The sequence below is a fragment of the Scyliorhinus torazame genome, chromosome 3 (genome assembly GCF_047496885.1).
Source record: "Scyliorhinus torazame isolate Kashiwa2021f chromosome 3, sScyTor2.1, whole genome shotgun sequence".
In the NCBI taxonomy this organism is placed as follows: domain Eukaryota; kingdom Metazoa; phylum Chordata; class Chondrichthyes; order Carcharhiniformes; family Scyliorhinidae; genus Scyliorhinus; species Scyliorhinus torazame.
The window spans coordinates 293,110,689-293,133,769 of NC_092709.1; the positions used below are offsets into that span (position 1 = coordinate 293,110,689).

The 23,081-nt window shown below is 50.0% G+C and overlaps 1 protein-coding gene and 1 non-coding gene across 2 annotated transcripts in view; both read right to left on the bottom strand.

The window, feature by feature from the left end:
- The window catches only part of dcc (DCC netrin 1 receptor), a 1,735,814-nt gene that overhangs the window by 629,361 nt on the left and 1,083,372 nt on the right, over positions 1–23,081 (bottom strand). The window contains exon 7 of the mRNA XM_072497411.1: positions 12,448–12,568. Coding sequence (XP_072353512.1) covers positions 12,448–12,568 — 121 coding nt within the window. The remainder of the gene's footprint in view (positions 1–12,447; positions 12,569–23,081) is intronic.
- On the bottom strand, positions 22,962–23,033 carry trnad-guc (transfer RNA aspartic acid (anticodon GUC)). The gene has a single exon. It is a non-coding gene; the product is annotated as a tRNA-Asp (tRNA).

The window sequence follows — 23,081 nt, forward strand, 5'->3', positions numbered from 1 at the left end:
AAAAACCCATGGGGAAGGGAAGAGAGAGGTCCCCCTCCAATGCCTATGAAACGGACCCGAAGTGCAACGGCCAGAAAAGCGGCACTGGAGCAACGGGAGAAGCGAGGTAAAAAAAACAAAATGGCGGCGGCCAGGGACAAAGGGGAGCTGCAGGAGTTCATCAAGCGCTGCTTCGAAGAGCAGCGCGAGGAGATGCGCAAGGAGATGCTGGCGCCTATGCTTTCGGCAATTGAAGGACTCGGGATCACCCAGAAGGCCCACGAGGTTAAGATCCAGGAGGTAGAGAAAAGAGTCAGCCAGAACGAGGACGAGCTCTTGAGCCTGGCAGTGAGAGTGGAGCAGAACGAGGCGCTACACAAGAGGTGGGCGGGAAGACTCGAAGACCTGGAGAACAGGTCGAGGAGAAAGAATCTGCAGATCCTGGGTCTCCCTGAAGGAGTGGAGGGGGCTGATGCCGGGGCATATGCGAGCATGATGCTCGAGATGATGATGGGCACGAAGGTCCCGTCGAGGCCGCTGGAGTTGGACAAGGCACACCGGGTGATGGGGAGGAAGCCCCAGGCAAATGAGCCGCCAAGGGCGATGGTGGTGAGGTTTCACCGGTTCACGGACAGAGAGTTGGTCCTGAAATGGGCCAAGAAGGAGCGGAGCAGTAAGTGGGACAATGCAGAGATCCGAATATACCCAGACTGGAGCACGGAGGTTGCAAAGCGGAGAGCAAGTTTCAACCGGGCCAAAGCGGTGTTGCACCGAAAAGGAGTGAAATTCGGAATGCTGCAGCCAGCGCGACTGTGGGTCATATACAAGGGCCAACACTAACCTGAAGAGGCGTGGACCTTTATACAAACCGAAAAGTTGGACTCTAACTGAGGGTTTGTGAGGGTGGGGGGGATGTTTGAGGTTTGATGTGTGATGGTTGTTGTATATAGGGGGTCAATCACGCGCAGGAAATGTTATATGGGCTGGGGGAGAGAGACAAGGCCGCGACAGGAGCTGCGCCAGAGGGGACGGAGTGGGCTGTGGAAAGCACGGGGTTTTTCCCGCACGCGGGAAGAAAGGTGGGAAGGGGAACGAAGGAACGCATATTGATTGGGAGACTCCCACACGGGGAGGTCAATGGGACGGCGGGGGAAGCCGGGGTCAGCAGGTGTCAGCTGACTTACGGGAGTGACATGGGGGGAACAAAAAAGCTAGACGGGGTCTAGCGGGGGGAGGGAAGGGGGGGAAGGGGGGTGGGGTGAAAGGGTTGCTGCTGCACTGGCCGAAAAGGAATGGGACACAGAGGAGGTGGTCGAGACGGGGGCCCCCCGTCTGGGGGACTGGAGGGTGAGGGAGGCGTGGACACGGGACTGGCCCAGGAAAGGAGATGGCTAGTCAGCGGGGGGTGGGGGGGGGGGGGGGTGGGGTGAGAGCCCCTCCAATCCGGCTGATAATGTGGAACGTGAGGGGGCTGAATGGGCCGGTGAAGAGGGCTCAAGTGTTCACGCACTTAAAGGGACTGAAGGCGACGTGGCCATGCTCCAAGAGACTCACCTGAAGGTGGCGGACCAGGTCAGGTTAAGAAAGGGATGGGTAGGACAGGTATTCCACTCGGGACTGGACGCGAAGAATAGAGGGGTGGCAATATTAGCGGGAAAGCGGGTGTCATTTGAGGCCAAGACTATTGAGGTGGACAATGGAGGGCGATATGTAATGGTGAGTGGTAGGCTGCAAGGGACGTGGGTGGTGTTGGTAAACGTATACGCCCCGAACTGGGATGATGCAGGATTCATGAAGCGCATGTTGGGGCGCATTCCGGACCTGTAGAAAGGAGGCCTGATAATGGGAGGGGACTTCAAAACAGTGTTGGATCCAGCACTGGACCGCTCCAAATCAAGGACTGGAAAGAGGCCGGCGGCGGCCAAGGTACTTAGGGGGTTTATGGATCAGATGGGGGGAGTGGACCCATGGTGGTTTGCAAGGCCGCAGGCCAGGGAATTTTCTTTCTTTTCCCATGTACACAAAGCCTACTCCAGGATAGATTTTTTTGTTCTGGGCAAGGCGCTCATCCCGAGGGTGGAGGGGACGGAGTATTCGGCCATAGCCGTTTCGGACCATGCCCCGCACTGGGTGGAACTGGAGCTGGGAGAGGAGAGGGACCAACACCCGCTGTGGCGGCTGGATGTGGGACTGCTGGCGGACGAGATGGTGTGTGGGAAGGTGAGGGGGTGTATCGAAAGGTACTTGGAGGCCAACGACAACGGGGAGGTGTGGGTAGGGGTGGTATGGGAGGCGTTGAAGGCGGTGATCAGGGGAGAGCTAATCTCCATTAGGGGTCACAGGGAAAAGACAGAGGGCATGGAAAGGGAGAAGTTAGTGGGGGAGATTTTGAGAGTGGACAGGAGATACGCAGAGGCCCCGGAGGAAAGATTACTTGGGGAAAGACGACTGCTCCAGACGGAGTTTGACCTGTTGACCACAGGTAAGGCGGAGACACAGTGGAGGAAAGCGCAGGGGGCGACCTACGAGTATGGGGAAAAGGCCAGTCGGATGCTGGCACAGCAGCTCCGTAAAAGGATAGCAGCGAGGGAAATAGGGGGAGTCAAAGATGGAAGGGGAGCCACGGTTCGGAGTGCAACGAAAATAAACGAGGTATTTAACGCCTTCTATGAAGAGCTGTACAGATCCCAGCCCCCAGCGGGGGAAGAGGGTATGAGACGATTCCTAGACCAACTGAGATTCCCGAGGGTGGAGGAGCAAGAGGTGGCTGGTTTGGGGGCACCAATTGGGCTGGAGGAGCTGAGCAAGGGTTTGGGGAGCATGCAGGCGGGGAAGGCCCCGGGACCGGACGGGTTCCCGGTGGAGTTCTACAGGAAGTACGTAGACCTATTGACCCCGCTACTAGTGAGGACCTTTAATGAGCAAGAGAGGAGGGGACCCCACCTCCGACAATGTCGGAAGCGACAATTTCTTTGATCCTAAAGCGAGACAAGGACCCACTGCAATGTGGATCGTACAGGCCGATCTCGCTCCTTAATGTGGATGCAAAGTTGCTGGCAAAAGTGCTGGCCACGAGGATCGAGGACTGTGTCCCGGGGGTGATTTACGAGGACCAGACAGGATTTGTAAAGGGCAGGCAGCTAAACACCAATGTGCGGCGGCTCTTAAACGTGATAATGATGCCACCGGTGGAGGGCGAGGCGGAGATAGTGGCAGCTATGGACGCGGAGAAGGCCTTTGACCGAGTAGAGTGGGAGTACCTCTGGGAGGTGCTGCGTAGGTTTGGGTTCGGGGGAGGGTTTGTCAGTTGGGTTAAGCTCCTTCACAGAGCCCCGGTGGCGAGTGTAGTGACGAACCGGCGGAGGTCAGAGTACTTTCGACTGTACCGAGGGACGAGGCAGGGGTGCCCCCTGTCCCCCCTGTTGTTCGCATTGGCGATCGAACCATTGGCCATGTCATTGAGGGTTTCTAATAAATGGAGGGGGGTAGTCCGAGGGGGAGAAGAGCATTGGGTGTCGCTATATGCGGATGACCTGTTGCTGTACGTGGCGGATCCAATGGAGGGGATGGTGGAGGTCATGCAAACTCTGAGGGAGTTTGGGGAGTTTTCAGGCTATAAGCTCAATGTAGGGAAGAGTGAGCTCTTTGTATTACAGGCGGGGGACCAAGAAAGAGGGATAGGGGACCTACCGCTGAGGAGGGCGGAGGGGAGCTTTCGATATCTGGGGATCCAGATAGCCAGGAGTTGGGGGGGCCCTACACAAACTGAATCTGACGAGGTTGGTGGAGCAAATGGAGGAGGATTTCAAAAGATGGGACATGTTACCGCTCTCGCTGGCGGGTAGAGTGCAGTCGGTCAAAATGGTGGTCCTTCCGAGGTTTTTGTTTGTGTTTCAGTGCCTTCCCATCGTGATCACTAAGGCCTTTTTTAAGAGAGTAGGTAGGAGTATTATGGGGTTTGTGTGGGCGAATAAGACCCCGAGGGTAAAGAGAGGGTTCCTGGAACGCAGTAGGGACCGAGGAGGGTTGGCGCTGCCAAACCTGGGGAGCTACTACCGGGCAGCAAATGTGTTGATGATCCGCAAGTGGGTTATGGAGGGAGAGGGGGCGGCATGGAAGAGGATGGAGATGGCGTCCTGTAAAGGAACGAGCCTGGGGGTGTTGGTGACGGCACCGCTGCCGCTCTCGCCGACAAAGTACACCACGAACCCGGTGGTGGCGGCAACGCTAAGGATCTGGGGCCAGTGGAGACAGCACAGGGGTGCAATGGGAGCATCGGTGTGGTCCCCGATCAGGGGTAACCATCAGTTTGTCCCGGGGAAGATAGACGGGGGGGTTCCAGAGCTGGCATCGGGCGGGGATCAGAAGAATGGGGGACCTGTTCATTGACGGAACGTTTGCGAGCCTAGGGGCACTGGAGGAGAAGTTCGAGTTACCCCCGGGAAATGCCTTTAGATATATGCAGGTGAGGGCTTTTGTGAGGTGACAGGTGAGGGAATTCCCGTTGCTCCCGGCACAAGAAATTCAAGACAGAGTGATCTCGGGTGTGTGGGTGTATGGGTCGGCGAGGGCAAGGTGTCGGAAATACACCAGGAGATGAAAGAAGAAGGGGAAGCGCTGGTAGAAGAGTTGAAGAGTAAATGGGAGGAGCAGCTGGGGGAGGGGATCGAGGAAGGTCTGTGGACGGATGCCCTAGGTAGGGTTAATTCCTCCTCCTCATGTGCCAGGCTCAGTCTGATACAAATTAAGGTGGTTAACAGAGCTCACCTGACGGGGGCGAGGTTGAGTAGGTTCTTTGGGGTAGAGGACAGATGTGGAAGATGCTCAGGGAGCCCGGCGAACCATGTCCATATGTTTTGGTCATGCCCGGCACTGGAGGGGTTCTGGAGATGAGTGGTGGGAGCAATATCTCAGGTGGTGAAAGTCCGGGTCAAGCCAAGCTGGGGGCTAGCAATATTTGCAGTAGTGGACGAGCCGGGAGTGCAGGAGGCGAAAGAAGCCGGCATTTTGGCCTTTGCGTCCCTAGTAGCCCAGCGAAGGATCTTGCTAATGTGGAAGGAGGCGAAGCCCCCCAGCGTGGAGGCCTGGATAAACTATATGGCTGGCTTCATAAAGTTGGAGAGGATTAAGTTCACCTTGAGAGGGTCTGCGCAGGGGTTCTACAGGCGGTGGCAACCGTTCCTAGACTATCTCGCGGAGCGTTAGAGGAAGATCGGTCAGCAGCAGCAGCAACCTGGAGGGGGGTGGGTGGGGGGGGAGACGGACACAACGTCCTGGGAGGGGGGGGGGGGGGGGGGGGACTGCCTGGGAGGGTGGATGAGCAAGAGATAACATGAAGGATTGGGGAAACTGGCACGTATGGGAGAGAGCCATTGTACAATGCCATGTAAATATATCATTTTGCCATGTATATATCTTGCTCTGCGCGATTTCTCGTTATTTTGTTATGGGGGGGGGGGTTATTGTTTGTCGGGGAGAAAAATTGTGTGAAGAAACTTTAATAAATATATATATTTTTTAAATCATTGCAATGAAGTTACTGTGAAAATCCCCTAGTTGCCATGCCTGTTCGGGTACGCTGAGGGAGAATTCAGAATGTCCAATTTACCTAACAATTTTTGGGACATGAGCACCCCGAGGAAATCCATGCAGACACGGGGAGAATGTGCAGACTCCGCACAGACAGTGACCCAAATCAGGAATCGAACCCGGGTGATGGTGCTGTGAAGCAACAGTGCTAACCCTTTGTACCTCTGTCAGCAAGTAAATCATGAATTTGCTTCCACCATTCTTTCAAGCACTGCATTCCAGATCACAGCAGTGAGCCACATCGTCTTCACTCTATTCTTTTTTTAGGCAATTATCTTAAATCTTGTGAAGAAACATCTTCCCCCTACTTACTTTATCCTACCCCTCATAATTTAGAACATCTCTATTACATCTCCCCTGAACCTGCTTTACTTTAAGAAGAACAATCTTGAACTTTCTAATTTCTCTACAAAACTGAGGTTTCTCATCCCTGGGGCGAAATTCTCCCCCAACGGCGCGATGTCCGCCGACTGGCGCCAAAAACGGCGCCGATCAGACGGGCATCGCGCCGGCCCAAAGGTGCGGAATGCTCCACATCTTTGGGGGCCGAGCCCCAATATTGAGGGGCTAGGCCGGCGCTGGAGGGATTTCCGCCCCGCCAGCTGGCGGAAATGGCGTTTGTTGCCCCGCCAGCTGGCGCGGAAATGCGGCGCATGCGCGGGAGCGTCAGCGGCCGGCGACAGTTTCCCGCGCATGCGCAGTGGGGAGAGTCACTTCCTCCTCCGCCATGGTGGAGACCGTGGCAGAGGCAGAAGGGAAAGAGTGCCCCCACGGCACAGGCCCGCCCACGGATCGGTGGGCCCCGATCGCGGGCCAGGCCACCGTGGGGGCACCCCCCGGGGTCAGATCGCCCCGCGCCCCCCCCAGGACCCCGGAGCCCGCCCACGCCACCTGGTCCCGCCGGTAAATACCAGCTTTGATTTACGCCGGCGGGACAGGCAATTTCTGGGCGGGACTTCGGCCCATCCGGGCCGGAGAATTGAGCGGGTGGTCCCGCCAACCGGCGCGGCCCGATTCCCGCCCCCGCCCAATCTCCGGTACCGGAGACTTCGGCGGGGGTGGGGGCGGGATTCACGGCGGCCAACGGCCATTCTCCGACCCGGCTGGGGGTCGGAGAATGACGCCCATAGTACGATGCCAATAATTCTCCTCCACACATTCCCCAACGTCTTGACATCCTTCCTAAAGTATGGTGCCCAGAACTGAACAAATACTTCAGCTGAAGCCTAATCAGTAATTTATAAAGGTCTGTCATAACTTCCTTGCTGTTGTATTCTATGGCCATACTTATGAAGCCAGGTAAATTATTTGCCTTTGTAACAGCTTGTCATGACACCGTCAAATATTTGTCGACATTAACCGCCTCGTCCCTCTGTTCCAGCACACCATTTAAAATTGTACTGTTTAGTTACGTCTCCTCATATCTTCCTTTTCAAGCTTTGCTGCATTATACTTTTATCTGCCATAAGTTTCATCATTTCACCAGTTTGTCCATGTCCATGTCTCCTACTATCCAGTTTATATATTGGCGGCATGGTGGCACAGTGGTTAGCACTGCTGCCTCACAGCATCAGGGAGCTGGGTTCAATTTCAACCTCAGGTGACTGTCTGTGTGGAGTCTGCGCTTTCTCCCCGTGTCGGTGTGGGTTTCTTTCAGGTGCTCCGGTTTCCTCCCACAGATGTGCGGGTTAGGTGAATCGGCCATGTTAAATTGCCCCTTTTTGTCCAAAAGGTTAGGTAGGGTTACAGGGATAGAACAGTGGCATGGCCCTGGGTGGGGTGCTCCTTCAGAGGGCCGATGCAGAATCGATGGGCTGAATGACCTCCTTCTGCACTGTAGGGGTTTTATGATACTATTTCCAGGTTTTGTTTCACCTGCAAACCTTTATAGTGATGCCCTGTGTCTTGTTTAGACCCAGTCTCTTTTTTGCAGTCTGTGCAAATCAAGATACCATAGGTGCACAGGTCTGATTTCCAGCAATTAAATTCAGAATTATTTGCAGACAACCTGCTCCAACGTATTCTTTCCTAGCATGCCAAAAGCAAAGTTTGCATTCTCGATGAAGGGTATCCACACAAAGTTTAACCGACCATTTCACTTTATGGGTCACGTTTGACTTTTTGTGTGTTTCCAATATTTTCTGTTTTTATCAATAAACTCTGTTTGCTTCCCTCAGGCTCCTATTGCTGTTCTAAATTGCAAATTTTTAGAACCTATGTTTGAAGTTACCTACACACTGGCTGGAATTCCCCCCCCCCCCACCTCCCCCCCGCACCCCCCCCCCCCCCCCCCCCCCCCCACCCGCCACGGTGGGACCAATAAGCCATTGAAATCTTCCTTCACGTCGACGGGACCAGAAGGGTTGGAAAATTCCATCTCCCGAGTCTTAATTTAACTCCTTATTGTGCACTCTTTTCACCATTGATAGTGTGCTCCTCTTTAGTCCTCGGCTGGAGTAACTATCAGTCCCACACTAACCCTGTATGTTCCAGACCTTTATACTACATAACAACAACAGCATCCTGTATTTATATAGCACCTTTAACATCAGTAAATGTAAGCACTTCACAGAAGCATTATAAATAATGATAAAATATGGGTTGTTTCCCTTAATGAATAAAAGCTTTGTCTGTATGGAATGCTTTCTGCAAAGTATAGATAATCGCTAAGTGGTTCTTGGTTAGCTACGTTTTGATATTTTTCTAAGCTGCAATGATAATTACCTGCTTTATCTCTTTCATTTTATATTGCAAACTATCCCCCTTTGGAACTATTTACATTCTTAGATAGTGTGCACCATCTCAGACTCCAAGTTTCTTGACAATTTGTGGATCTACCAGCATCTGGGGTCTCTGATCGTGCCACACAATGGTCTTCACGCAAGCAGAACAATGCACAGATTCTGCCACTAGAGGCTTCCAGTGAGTTACAAATGGGAATATTAATCTTCCCTCTGGTGGTGGAACGCAGATTTTGTTGTGTTATAACAAGTACAAATATTCCACAGGCATTGCAAATCCAATGGTTCAGAATCTCTGTGGGGTTGTCGGCCTGTTGCCACAATTTCACCAGATATGCAGTGGGAAACACCGGGGGCTAAATTCTCCGTAATCGGCGCGATGTCCGCCGACCGGCGCCAAAAACGGCACAAATCAGTCCGGCATCGCGCCGCCCCAAAGGTGCGGAATCCTCCGCATCTTGACCGGCCGAGCCCTCACCTTGAGGGGCTAGGCCCGCGCCGGACTGATTTCCGCCCCGCCAGCTGGCGGGAAAGGCCTTTGGTGCCCCGCCAGCTGGTGCGGAAATGACATTGCCTGGCGGCGCATGCGCGGGAGCGTCAGCGGCCGCTCACGGCATCCCCGCGCATGCGCAGTGGAGGGAGTCTCTTCCGCCTCCGCCATGGTGGAGAACGTGGCGAAGGCGGAAGGAAAAGAGTGCCCCCACGGCACAGGCCCGCCCGCGGATCGGTGGGCCCCGATCACGGGCCAGGCCACCGTGGGGGCACCCCCCGGGGCCAGATCACCCCGCGCATCCCCCCCAGGACCCCGGAGCCCGCCCGCGCCGCCTTGTCCCGCCGGTAAGAGAGGTGGTTTAATCCACATCGGCGGGACAGGCATTCTAGCAGCGGGACTTCGGCCCATCTGGGCTGGAGAATCGCCGGGGGGGGGGGGGGGCCCGCCAACCGGCGCGGCACGATTCCCGCCCCCGCCGAATCTCCGGTGCCGGAGAATTCGGCAACCGGCGGGGGCGGGATTCACGCCAGCCCCCGGCGATTCTCCGACCCGGCGGGGGGTCGGAGAATCTCGTTCCGGAATAGGGGGGTTTCTGCAACACCTCCACCAGAGTTGTAGAGCAGGTGCAGCTCCAAGAAGGTTCGATACCAATGTTTAGACCCAAAGACCCCCCCCCCCCCTTACCAGGTGGCACCAGTTCAGGAAGGCAGCTCACCACCAGCTTCTCAAGGGCAATGAGCAATGTTAGTGGTGCTGTCATCCCATGAAAGAATTTTAAAAACAGCACAGTCCTGAGACCAGGCATTTCCTGTACCTGTGCATCCCTATGTTTAACAGCTTAGTTCTCCTGTTCTTATTCACAACTCTGGCAAAACCCAGCATGAGTTATGGAACCACATGGTGGTCTCAAGATTCAAAGGCAGCGTGGGTTTGTCGTTGGGAATTGATAGAATAATCTGACAAAGAGAATGAGAAGATGTAACGGCAGTTCCTTTCCCACCCCCCACCTCTATTTATTTATAGTTATAGCTGTCTTCTTCCATTCTGAAGTTGAGAAAATCAATTGAAGGGTCAAGGCCCAAAGTGCAGTCCTTACGAAGAGGAGAGAAATCAAAGTAAGTCAAGAAATAGTGATGGACGAGTGCAGTTTGGGAATTAGTAGTGTTGGAGAGCAGAGCTTCAATGGAATGGAAAAGGATATTGACAATTTACACAAGGTCAACACAGTGTAATTCATAGCCAGCACCATGTTCCAACCATTATTTAATAACACCAAGCTTCAGTTATAAAAGCTTGTAGATTCCAGTCAGAATGGAATAGAGAGAGTTAGAATAGATGACTTCTCAATAGAGTGAGGGTGAGGGAAGGAATTCAAAATTTAAATAGGACAAATGGAGAACATTCAGGAGTGTGTTGTCCACAGCAATATGTTAAAATTGGGTGAGATGAGGAAAGTTGTGATAGTGAGAGAGAGAGAGACGACCGAGCAAGATCGGTATAAGGTGGCAATATGCTTCTTGCAACCTGCCCAGAAATCTGTCAGACAAGTGTCCTGCTTCATTTGCCACAGATTGTGTCTTAGTTTCAGCGGCATCCAAAGGTAGCCTTCCAGTTAGATAGATAATGGCCACAAAACAGCAGGCTGAATGCAAGGCTTTGCTTCAGCGCCTCTTCTTCCTCAGGCACTACACCATTCTCTTGCGAATCTCAGGGCAGACAGATTTTAAATCTGTCCATCCGTGAGTGGGTGATTTGTTGCAGGAAGCTGCACAGCCAGCTGCTCCTGGCAACCCTTGAAAATGTCTGAAGTAACAATCGGGACTGGATCTTTCCCAGATATCATGTTGCTTTACAAGGTGTAGAATCCTACTATCTTTGACAAACAAATGAAACATCAGTCTTTAGATTCTGTATTTACTGAGATACAGACCGTCGCCACAGTTACAAGAACACATCGACTCAACAATCTCCATGCTGAAAGCTCTTCACAGTTGGTGAAAGTTCAGCAATTTCAGTGACTCTTTTTTTTGCAGGGAGCAAAGTTCAGCAGCTCTTTATCACAGAATGAAACATTTTAAAAGGACAAGTTCCTGGGCTACAATTGTAAGGGGAAAATAGAAAAAAGACTTGCATATGTATGGTGCTTTGCACAACCACCGATGTCTTGAGGTGTCTTATAGCCAATGAAGAACCTTTGAAGTGTAGTCACTGTTTAATGTAGGAAACATGGATACCAATATGCATGCAGCCAACTTCCACACACAGCAATGTGATTATGACCAGATAAACTACTCTTGCGATGCTGCCTGAGGAACAAATATTGGCGAGAGCATCAGGGAAATTTCCACTGACCTTCTACTAAATACTTAAATTGCAGCACTGAGGGAGTGCTGTACTATTGGATGCACCTTCTTTCGGATGAAGTATTAAACTAAAGTCTCATTGAAACATATAAACAATCACGTAGTACTTTTTAAAAAAATGAACAGGAAAGTTCTGACGAAGATTTATCCATCAAACAACTTTACCGAACAGAATTATTATTAATTTATCTCATTTTTTTTTTGTTGGGTGCAATTACCTGATTTGTCCCCCCCAAAAATGTTACTTTAAAAAAATAATTCTTGAATGTAGGCATCACTGGCATTTATTGGCCATCCCGCATTGCTTTGAAAAGGTTGCGCTGGGCCTTGTTCTTTAACTGCAAGCTGTTTGATACAAGTGAGTGGCTTGTTAGGCCTCTTCAGGGCCTCCTTAGGGAACAAACACATTGGTGTGGAACTGAGGTCGCATATAGATGGTAACGTTCTTCTTTTCTACGGCATAAATGTACCAATCATGCTCAAAGATTGCTGAAACAATAATATGGGTTCTTTATCTGGAGATAGGGCTATATACAAATAATATTTACTGGGAGACTGTGAGGCACATGTCGGATTTTGACCACTGCTGCTTGCCTGTGGGTCATGGGACTCATACATCATATCCTGTCAAGGTGGAATATTTGACAGTAGTTTAAGATACCACCCCTTAAAGGTGTATTCACATCATGTCATAACGTAGACCAGACTTGGGTGGGTACTATGCTTCAAAATAATTCATCAGCTGCAAAGCGCTATCGGGAGATGGAAATCTCAATGTAAATGCAAGTTCCTTCTTTTAACTGTCCATGAAACTATTGCCTGCCCCAAATCTTATTCACAACAAGGACACTGGAACTAACATCCTGTTTGAACCTAAGCCCCCTTTTCCAAACGAAGGCCCGAGATCCTCAATCCACAACACAACCAAATTTCACAGAATTCTCTAAATATACGGATCACGTTATGTGGGATATATATAGGGATCACTTCCCTAAATCCAATACTTTCAAACAACACCTCATATAATATTGAATGAATTATATTATATTATTGGTAAAGGTATTGGTCCGCAGCAAATGATTTGAGAAATACATTTGAAGAAAGCTCCAAAATTTGAGTCTGAAAGTGTGATTATATTGAGCTTCTGGGGACCATGAGATAGAACAAAATGTAACAGCAGTAACTGTCCTTTCTTTCCAAATGATCGCTCTGTCATTAAAAAAGGGAAAGTACAAATAAGAATGAAAATTGCAGGCAGGGGTCGAGGGTTATATTGTCTTACCTGGTTCTGGGATGATTAGCTGTCCAGTAGTCTGCACATTCCCAGCATCATTCTCTGCCACACATTGGTAAAATCCTTCATCTGACTTCACCAGGCCCAAAATCCGTAGGTTGCTGCCACTCTATATTACAGAGCAAATGAATATAGTGTGAAATCATTTAACGTTAACAGCATTCTTGCATCAAACCAAATACAGATTCAGTTTGTGTTTTACTGAAAAGTCAATATTTACTTAATAGGTCAGAGATAGGTAGATAAATGGATAAGAAAACTGTGGATATACAGGTAAATGGGCACATGGGGACATGTACTGATAGCTGCAGTGCCCATGTTTGAGCCAAAGAGACATAATTCGTATTTGTTTAGTAATGAGATAACCCGCACCCATTCTGTGCTGGGAATGGACCTACTACTGAATTCATAGAGGGCCAAATATAGGGGGGGAGGCAGTGGTGTAGTGGCATTGTCATTGAACTGGTGATCCAGAGACCCAAAGTAATACTCTGCGTCCTGGGTTCGAATCTGGCCACGGCAGATGGTGGAAGTTGAATCCGATAAATATCTGAACCATGACCATGAAGCGATCATCGTAAGAAACCAACTGGTTCACTAATGTCTTTAGGTGAGCAAAGAGTCCTCACTGACCTGGTCTGACCTCCATGTGACTCCAGATCCACAGTAATGTGGTTGACTCTTAAGCCAATCAGTTGTCAAAATCAATAAAAAGGGGGAAAAAGCGGACGGACCACTTGGCAACGACCCAGGCACTGGAAATGTCAATGGCAAACCCAGCCTCGCCGACCCTACAAAGGTCTCCTTTGTAACAATTGGCTCACAGACGACTCAAGCAGCAGCCTGACACAGTCATTCTCACAGGATCATACCTTATCTCACAGAATCATACCTTATAGATAATGTCCTACTATCACCATCCCACCAGCCGGACAGACCTGTAGCCATCTCAGATGACCACCTGCAAAGGACCATGGGAATTATGGTCAACCCAGGACTCAGACACACTCAGAGCTTGTGTGTGTATTTGCAACCCAGAAAACTAGACGTGATTGAAACCCCCGCTCGTTTGCATTCTAATGGCCCATTTCCTCAGAACAAAAGGACTGTACTCGGGTAACCGATACAGATGCAGACTAACCAGCACCACTCACTTTGCTAAGAAAGCCCAAACAGCCAAGGTCAATGACCGCTCAGGACACGCCCAGCCATCAAGGCACCCGCCCCTTTGTTGGCTAAAATCGAAGGCAGTGATTGAAGCCTGTCGAATTATTGGGTCCAAAGCTAAGGACCGCCCCAAAGAGCACAAAGTCCCAGAGGGATAAAAAGAGACACAGCCATGTGTTCGGTCTCTCTTGGCCCCGGCCTATGCCTAAAACCAAGTGTAGCATTACGACCAGAAGACAAGTTCAAGACCAACGATCGCTATCAGACGGATGAGCCCAGTAGAAACGAAGCCACTTCTTCTACCCAGCCACGCAAGATCCGAACAAAGGCCTTGTTCATCTGCATAGAGCCGGTTGCCCTGAAGTTAAGTATAGGTCATTGCAGTTGATAGGTGTAGTTTAACTTGTAGTGTTTTATGTTGCATGTCAAATTAATCCATGTGTGTAAATAAACTATCTTTGAACTTGAACTGACTAACTGGTTGTTTGGTCTTTGATCGATAGCCGGTAAAGCCTTGTAGTGGTATCCTGGCGACTCTGAAAAGCAATATTATCATTAATAACTGCCATATCTAGTTAATTTGGCAACATTATTGGAGCCGATTGATGGGATAGTATTCCACTCATTAAAAGGTTTGCACTGCGTGCTGAATTTGGTGCATTTGAGTGCTGTAGTGAGAGTTTGGTGACTGAGGGAGTGCTGGATTTGGTGCATTTGAGTGCTATAGTGAGAGTTTGGTGACTGAGGGAGTTAGGTGAGGAGGGAGTAAGGTGCTCCTTTCATTTTGTTTCCTACATTTCCGCAAAGAGCGAGAAGGGAGCTAGGAGTTTACAGAGAGTGCAGCTGACTGGGAGCAGAGTCAGAGGGCGGAGGTCCAGTTGGTACACAGGGCAGTTATATTCTGTAAGGTAAGAGGGGATGGAGACTAGGCCAGTTGCATGCTCCTCCTGTAGGATGTGGGTGGTGAGGGACACCACCGGTGTCCCCGCTGACTATACCTGCAGGAAGTGCACCCAACTCCAGCTCCTCCGAGACCGTGTTAGGGAACTGGAGCTGGAACTGGATGAACTTCGGATCATCCGGGAGGCAGAGGGGGCGATAGAAAGGAGTTACAGGGAGGTAACCACACCCAAGGTACAGGACAAGAGTAGCTGGGTTACAGTCAGGGGAAAGAAAATAAACAGGCAGACAGTGCAGGGATCCCTCGTGGCCGTTCCCCTTCAAAACAAGTATACCATTTTGGATGCTGTTGGGGGGGTGACCTACCGCCAGGTCTCTGGCACTGAGTCTGGCTGTGAGGCTCAGAAGGGAAGGGGGGAGAATAGAAAAGCAATAGTAGTAGGAGATTCAATGGTTAGGGGAATAGATAGGAGATTCTGTGGTTGTGAGCGAGACTCCCGGAAGGTATGTTGCCTCCCGGGTGCTAGGGCCAGGGATGTCTCGGATCGTGTCTTCAGGATCCTTAAGGGGAAGGGGGAGCAGCCAGAAGTCGTGGTGCACATTGGTACCAACGACGTAGGTAGGAAAAGGGTGTGGAGGTAATAAATGAGTTTAGGGAGTTAGGCTGGAAGTTAAAAGCCAGGACAGACAGAGTTGTCATCTCTGGTTTGTTGCCGGTGCCACGTGATAGCGAGGCTAGGAATAGGGAGAGAGTGCAGTTGAACACGTGGCTGCAGGAATGGTGTAGGAGGGAGGGCTTCAGGTATTTGGATAATTGGAGCGCATTCTGGGGAAGGTGGGACCTGTACAAGCAGGAGGGGTTGCATCTGAACCAGAGGGGCACCAATATCCTGGGAGGGAGGTTCTCTAGTACTCTTCGGGAGGGTTTAAACTAATTTGGCAGGGGAATGGGAACCGGATTTGTAGTCCAGCAACTAAGGTAGCTGATATTCAGGACACCAAAGCATGTAGTGAGGCAGTGGGGAAGGGAACACTGACAAAGGAGAGTACTTGCAGGCACGGAGATGGGTTGAAGTGTGTATACTTCAATGCAAGAAGCATCAGGAATAAGGTGGGTGAGCTTAAGGCATGGATCGGTATTTGGGGCTACGATGTGGTGGCCATCACGGAAACATGGATAGAAGAGGGGCAGCAATGGTTGTTGGAGGTCCCTGGTTATAGATGTTTCAATAAGATTAGGGAGGGTGGTAAAAGAGGTGGGAGGGTGGTAAAAGAAGTGGGGGGGGTGGCGTTGTTAATTACATTGTTAATTAGAGATAGTATAACAGCTGCAGAAAGGCAGTTCGAGGAGTATCTGCCTACTGAGGTAGTATGGGTTGAAGTCAGAAATAGGAAAGGAGCAGTCACCTTGTTAGGAGTTTTCTATAGGCCCCCCAATAGTAGCAGAGATGTGGAGGAACAGATTGGGAAACAGATTTTGGAAAGGTGCAGAAGTCACAGGGTAGTAGTCATGGGTGACTTCAACTTCCCAAACATTGAGTGGAAACTCTTTAGATCAAATAGTTTGGATGGGGTGGTGTTTATGCACTGTACCCAGGAAGCTTTTCTAACACAGTATGTAGATTGTCCGACCAGAGGGGAGGCCATATTAGATTTGGTACTTGGTAATGAACCAGGGCAAGTGATAGATTTGTTCGTGGGGGAGCATTTTGGAGATAGTGACCACAATTCTGTGACTTTCACTTTAGTAATGGAGAGGGATAGGTGCGTGCAACAGGGCAAGGTTTACAATTGGGGGAAGGGTAAATACGATGTTGTCAGACAAGAATTGAAGTGCACAAGTTGGGAACATAGGCTGTCAGGGAAGGACACAAGTGAAATGTGGAACTTGTTCAAGGAACAGGTACTACGTGTCCTTGATACGTATGTCCCTGTCAGGCAGGGAAGAGATGGTCGAGTGAGGGAACCATGGTTGACAGGAGAGGTTGAATGTCTTGTTAAGAGGAAGAAGGAGACTTATGTAAGGCTGAGGCCACAAGGTTCAGACAGGGCGCTGGAGGGATACAAGATAGCCAGGAGGGAACTGAAGAAAGGGATTAGGAGAGCTAAGAGAGGGCATGAACAATCTTTGGCGGGTAGGATCAAGGAAAACCCCAAGGCCTTTTACACATATGTGAGAAATATGAGAATGACTAGAGAGAGGGTAGGTCCGATCAAGGACAGTAGCGGGAGATTGTGTATTGAGTCTGAAGAGATAGGAGAGGTCTTGAACGAGTACTTTTCTTCTGCATTTACAAATGAGCGGGGCCATATTGTTGGAGAGGACAATGTGAAACAGACTGGTAAGCTCGAGGAAATACTTGTTAGGAAGGAAGATGTGTTGGGTATTTTGAAAAACTTGAGGAAAGACAAGTCCCCCGGGCCTAACGGGATATATCCAAGGATTCTATGGGAAGCAAGAGATGAAATTGCAGAGCCGTTGGCAATGATCTTTTCGTCCTCACTGTCAACAGGGGTGGTACCAGGGGATTGGAGAGTGGCGAATGTCGTGCCCCTGTTCAAAAAAGGGACTAGGGATAACCCTGGGAATTACAGGCCAGTTAGTCTTACTTTGGTGGTAGGCAAACTAATGGAAAGGGTACTGAAGGATAGGATTTCTGAGCATCTGGAAAGATTCTGCTTGATTAGGGATAGTCAGCACGGATTTGCGAGCGGTATGTCTTGCCTTACAAGTCTTATTGAATTCTTTGAGGAGGTGACCAAGCATGTGGATGAAGGTAAAGCAGTGGATGTAGTGTACATGGATTTTAGTAAGGCATTTGATAAGGTTCCCCATGGTAGGTTTATGCAGAAAGTAAGGAGGCATGGGTTAGTGGGAAATTTGGTCAGTTGGATAAAAAACTGGCTAACCGATAGAAGTCAGAGAGTGGTGGTGGATGATAAATATTCAGCCTGGAGCCCAGTTACCAGTGGCGTACCGCAGGGATCAGTTCTGGGTCCTCTGTTTGTGATTTTCATTAATGACTTGGATGAGGGAGTTGAAGGGTGGGTCAGTAAATTTGCAGACGATACGAAGATTGGTGGAGTTGTGGATAGTGAGGAGGGCTGTTGTCGGCTGCAAAGAGACATAGATAGGATGCAGAGCTGGGCTGAGAAGTGGCAGATGGAGTTTAACCCTGAAAAGTGTGAGGTTGTCCATTTTGGAAGGACAAATATGAATGCGGAATACAGGGTTAATGGTAGAATTCTTGGCAATGTGGAGGAGCAGAGAGATCTTGGGGTCTATGTTCATACATCTTTGAAAGTTGCCACTCAAGTGGATAGAGCTGTGAAGAAGGCCTATGGTGTGCTAGCGTTCATTAACAGAGGGACTGAATTTAAGAGCCGTGAGGTGATGATGCAACTGTACAAAACTTTGGTAAGGCCACATTTGGAGTACTGTGTACAGTTCTGGTCGCCTCATTTTAGGAAGGATGTGGAAGCTTTGGAAAAGGTGCAAAGGAGATTTACCAGGATGTTGCCTGGAATGGAGAGTCGGTCTTACTAGGAAAGGTTGAGGGTGCTAGGCCTTTTCTCATTCGAACAGAGAAGGATGAGGGGAGACTTGATAAAGGTTTATAAGATGATCAGGGGAATAGATAGAGTAGACAGTCAGAGACTTTTTCCCCGGGTGGAACAAACCATTACAAGGGGACATAAATTTAAGGTGAATGGTGGAAGATATAGGGGGGGATGTCAGAGGTAGGTTCTTTACCCAGAGAGTAGTGGGGACATGGAATGCACTGCCTGTGGAAGTAGTTGAGTCGGAAACATTAGGGACCTTCAAGCAGCTATTGGATAGGTACATGGATTACGGTAGAATGATATAGTGTAGATTAATTTGTTCTTAAGGGCAGCACGGTAGCATTGTGGATAGCACAATTGCTTCACAGCTCCAGGGTCCCAGGTTCAATTCCGGCTTGGGCCACTGTCTGTACGGAGTCTGCACGTCCTCCCCGTGTGTGCGTGGGTTTCCTCCGGGTGCTCCGGTTTCCTCCCACAGTCCAAAGATGTGGTTCGGTGGATTGGCCATGCTAAATTGCCTTTAGTGTCCAAAATTGCCCTCAGTGTTGGGTGGGGTTGCTGGGTTATGGGGATAGGGTGGAGGTGTTGACCTTGGGTAGGGTGCTCTTTCCAGGAGCCGGGGCAGACTCGATGGGCTGAATGGCCTCCTTCTGCACTGTAAATTCTATGATAATCTATGATTAATCTAGGACAAAGGTTCGGCACAACATCGTGGGCCGAAGGGCCTGTTCTGTGCTATATTTTTCTATGTTCTATGTTCTAAAAGAGCAACATTATTGGTGACTGCCTTTGGCAACAGATCCAGCAGAGGTGGGGGCACAATGGTTATTCAGTCAGGAGAGAGTTTCCTCAACATCAACTCCGGACCCAATGAAGTCCTCAGGTCAAACATAGGCAAGGAAAACTCCTGCTGATTGCTACGGTCAGCTGATGAATCAGTACTCCTCCATCTTGAATACCACTTAGAGGAAGCACCGAGGGTGGCAAGGGCACAGAATCACAGAATATGCTCTGGGTGGGGGACTTCAATGTCCATCCCAAGAGCACCACTACTGACTGAGCTGGCTGAGTCCTAAAGGACGTAGCTGCTAGACTGGGTATGCGCAGGTGGTGAGAGAAACAACAAGAGGGAAAAACATACTGGTCTGGATTCTCCAATTCTGGGGCTATGTCCCCAGGCCGGCTTGGGAGCGATGAAACACTGGCGCAAAATGGCCACCGACTCCCCATTTTGCTGGGAACTAGCAGGACAGCAGCGTAGAGCACCCGGCTCTAGTTGCCGATACGCCCCGGAGAATTGCCGGGTCCGTGGCCGCACGTGCGCACGCCGGCGGCATGCAGCGGCCGTGCCGTGCAACATGGCAGCGGCCGCTCGTGGACCCTGCCCACAAAATAGTCCGCCCTACCCGTGGATCGGCCTCCCCTGACTGTGGCAGCACTGGACTGAGTCTGCAGCCACCATGCCGTGTTCCCGACGGGTGAGACCATGAGAGACCCATGAGAACTCGGCTGGTCTGGGGCGGAGTATCGACGAGGGGGGGGACTCCGGCAATGTCCTGAAGCTGTCGATACGTGGCGCAGCATACTCCTAGGGTACGCCTCTTTGGTGGAGGAAGAGCATTGCGAAAGCGGCGCCACCCCCGATTTGGTCGGAAACTTGGATTCTCCAACCGGTCGCCGATTGCGATTTCAATGTCGGCGGCCGGAGAATCCAGCCCACTGGACCTCATTCTCACTCATCTGCCTGTCACAAATACATCTGTCCATGACAGTATCATTAGGAGTGACCACCTCATATTACTTGTGAAGATGAAGTCCCGCCTTCACATTGTGTTGTGCGGCACTACTATTGTGTTGAATGGGATAGATTCAGAATAGATCAAGCAACTCTAGACTGGGCATCCATGATGTGCTGTGAGCCATCATCAGCAGCAGAAGTATACTCAGGCTCAACTGTAACCTCATAGCCCGGCATATCCCCCATTCTACCATCACCTCAAAGCCATGGGAACAACTCTGGTTCAATGTCAATGAAGAGTGCAGGAGGGAATGCCAGGAGCAGCACCAAAATGTACCAAAGAATGAGGTGTAAACCTGGTGAAGTCGCAACGCAGAACTATTTATATGCCAAACAACATAAGCAGCAAGTGATAGACAGAGCTAAGCAATCCCTCAACCAGTGAATCAGATCTAGGCTCTGCAGTCCTGTCACATCAAGCCATGAATGATGGTGGACAATTAAACACCTCACTGGAGGAGGAGGCTCCACAAATATCCCCAACCTCAATGATGGACGAGCCCAGCACATCTGTCCAAAAGATAAGGCTGAAGCATTCACAATAATCTTCAGCCAGAAGTGCCGAGTGGATGATTCATCTCAGTCTCTTCCAGAGGTCCCCAGCATCAGAGATGCCAGGCTTCAGACAATTAGATTCACCGCACAGGATATCAGGAAATGGCGGAAGGCACTCGATACTGCAAAGGCAATATTCCCTGCCCTGACAATATTCCATAGTATCTCTGCAGTGTAGAAGGAGGCCATTCAGACGATCAACTCTGCTCTGACCCTCTGCAATGCACCCCACCTAGGCCCAATCCCCCACCTTATATCGTAACCCCACCTAACCTGCACATCTTTGTACTGTGGGAGAAAACCAGAGCACCCGGAGGAAACCCATGCAGAAAGGGGGACAGCATGCAAATTTTACACAGTCACCCAAGGTTGGAATTGAACCCGGGTCCATGGCGCTTTGAAGCAGCAGTGCTAAACACTATGCTACCATGCCGACAACAGTACTTAAGGTTTGTGCTCCAGAACTTGCCACACCCCTAACCAGTATATCTACGACACTGGGATCTACCTGGCAATGTGGAAAATTACCCAGGTGTGTCCTGTATACAAAAGCAGGAAAAGTCCAACCTGGCCAATTACTGCCCTAACAGTCTCCTCTTAATCATCTGTAAAATGAGGGAAGGGGTCATCAACAATGCTATCAGGCAGCACTTACTCAGCTATAGCCTGCTCACTGATGCTTAGTTAGGTTTCTGCCAGCATCACACAGCTCCTGGCCTTAATACGGCTTTGGTTCAAACATGGACAGAAGAGCTGAACCGCAGAACTGAGGTGAGAGTGATTGCCTTTGACATCAAGGCAGCATTTGACAAAATATGGCATCAAGGAGCATTCGCAGAACCAGGGTCAATAGGAATCAGGGGAAAGCTCTTCTATGCTTGGAGGCACAAAGGAAGATGGTTTGGTTGTTGGAGATCAGTCACCTCAATCCCATGACATGACTGCAGGAGTTCCTAATGGTAGTGTCCTAGGCCCGAACATCTTCAGCTGCTTCATTAATTATCTTTCTTCCAACATGTGATCAGATGTAGGGCATTTGGCCAGGATTTTGCGATGGTCAATTTCACCTCTAGCCACTAAAAGCTTTTTGGTTCTCTGGTCCCCCCCCCCCCCCCCCACCCCCCGGTCCCCCCCGGTCACCCCCCCCCACCCCCACTTGTGTGGACCAGTTCTAAACGACGCCCTGGTGAGGCCTCCCAGGTGCAGCCATTGAGTGCAGGGCAGCGAGTGAAGTCATTAGGCTAATTTAAATATGCAAATGTGGCCCAGAGAGGGTGAGATCCAGAGCTGGGTGACTCGGAATCGGCCAGGCGCCTGGCGGGAGCCCGATTTGGTGCTCTTACGTGATTCACCCATTTCTCTTGCAGTAGGTTGCCTTTCAAGGAATAATGGGAATCAGCAATCCCTCCCAAAATGTAGATGCATCCCAAAAATCAATTCCAGCCAATCCTCAAGCCACATAGTTTGGGAAAAGGACTCAGACCAATGGTTTCCCCATAAATTATAATATTCAGAAAGATGTGGATAAACCTGACAGATAGACATATGACAAAGATAAATGTAAAAAGACAATGGGAAATCTGACAGTTTTGAAAACGAATAGAAATTTAGCTAAAAACAAGAAAATGAAGGCTATTTGACATGTAATGTATCATAACCATCCCATTCTTACCTGGTACGTGCAAACACAATTTTTCATCATGATTCAATGGATAAGGAATAAGAGTTAGAACTCAGGCTGGCATTTGCTTTGCCAATCCATGAACTCTGAGATTTGAAATTTTAGTGCACCAGCTGAATTCGACTCAATCACTGTAACTGGAAATCAAACTTGAGACTATCTGCTCTGCATGGTTTCACATCCTAACTGCCCATTTGAACTATCAGGGTGATTAGTTGTTATAACTGAAAGGCCATGATATCTGCTCCTTCTTCTTGCTGTGTCCCCATTAGTTCTCCTGATGTAAATATAGTAATGAAGCTGTTATCATTCTGGACTAATAATTGCAGAGCTGGAAATTCATGGCAATTTATAAGGTTGAATTTATCAAAGCTGGTTGATATATTGGCTATCCCCAAAAAGAAATAACTATGACAAATTGTTGATTTGTGGCAAAATATGATTGACTGATACATAGAATTTACAGTGCAGAAGGAGGCCATTTGGCCCATCGAGTCTGCACCGGCTCTTGGAAGGAGCACCCGACCCAAGGTCAACACCTCCACCCTATCCCCATAGCCCAGTAACCCCACCCAACACTAAGGGCAATTTTGGACACTAAGGGCAATTTATCATGGCCAATCCACCTAACCTGCACATCTTTGGACTGTGGGAGGAAACCGGAGCACCCGGAGGAAACCCACGCACACACGGGGAGGATGTGCAGACTCCGCACAGACAGTGACCCAAGCCAGAATCGAACCTGGGACCCTGGAGCTGTGAAGTATTTGTGCTATCCACAAGGCTACCGTGCGGCCCCAAAAGGATTCCCAATTTTGTTCTGGTAAGGAACAAACTCTCCCCATCAGGGAATTGAACCCCGGTCTCCCGCATGACAAGCGGGGATACTAACCACTATACTAACAAGGAACTTCGATGCTCTTCAAGGAAGGAGTCTTCCTCTTTCTTCTAATCTGT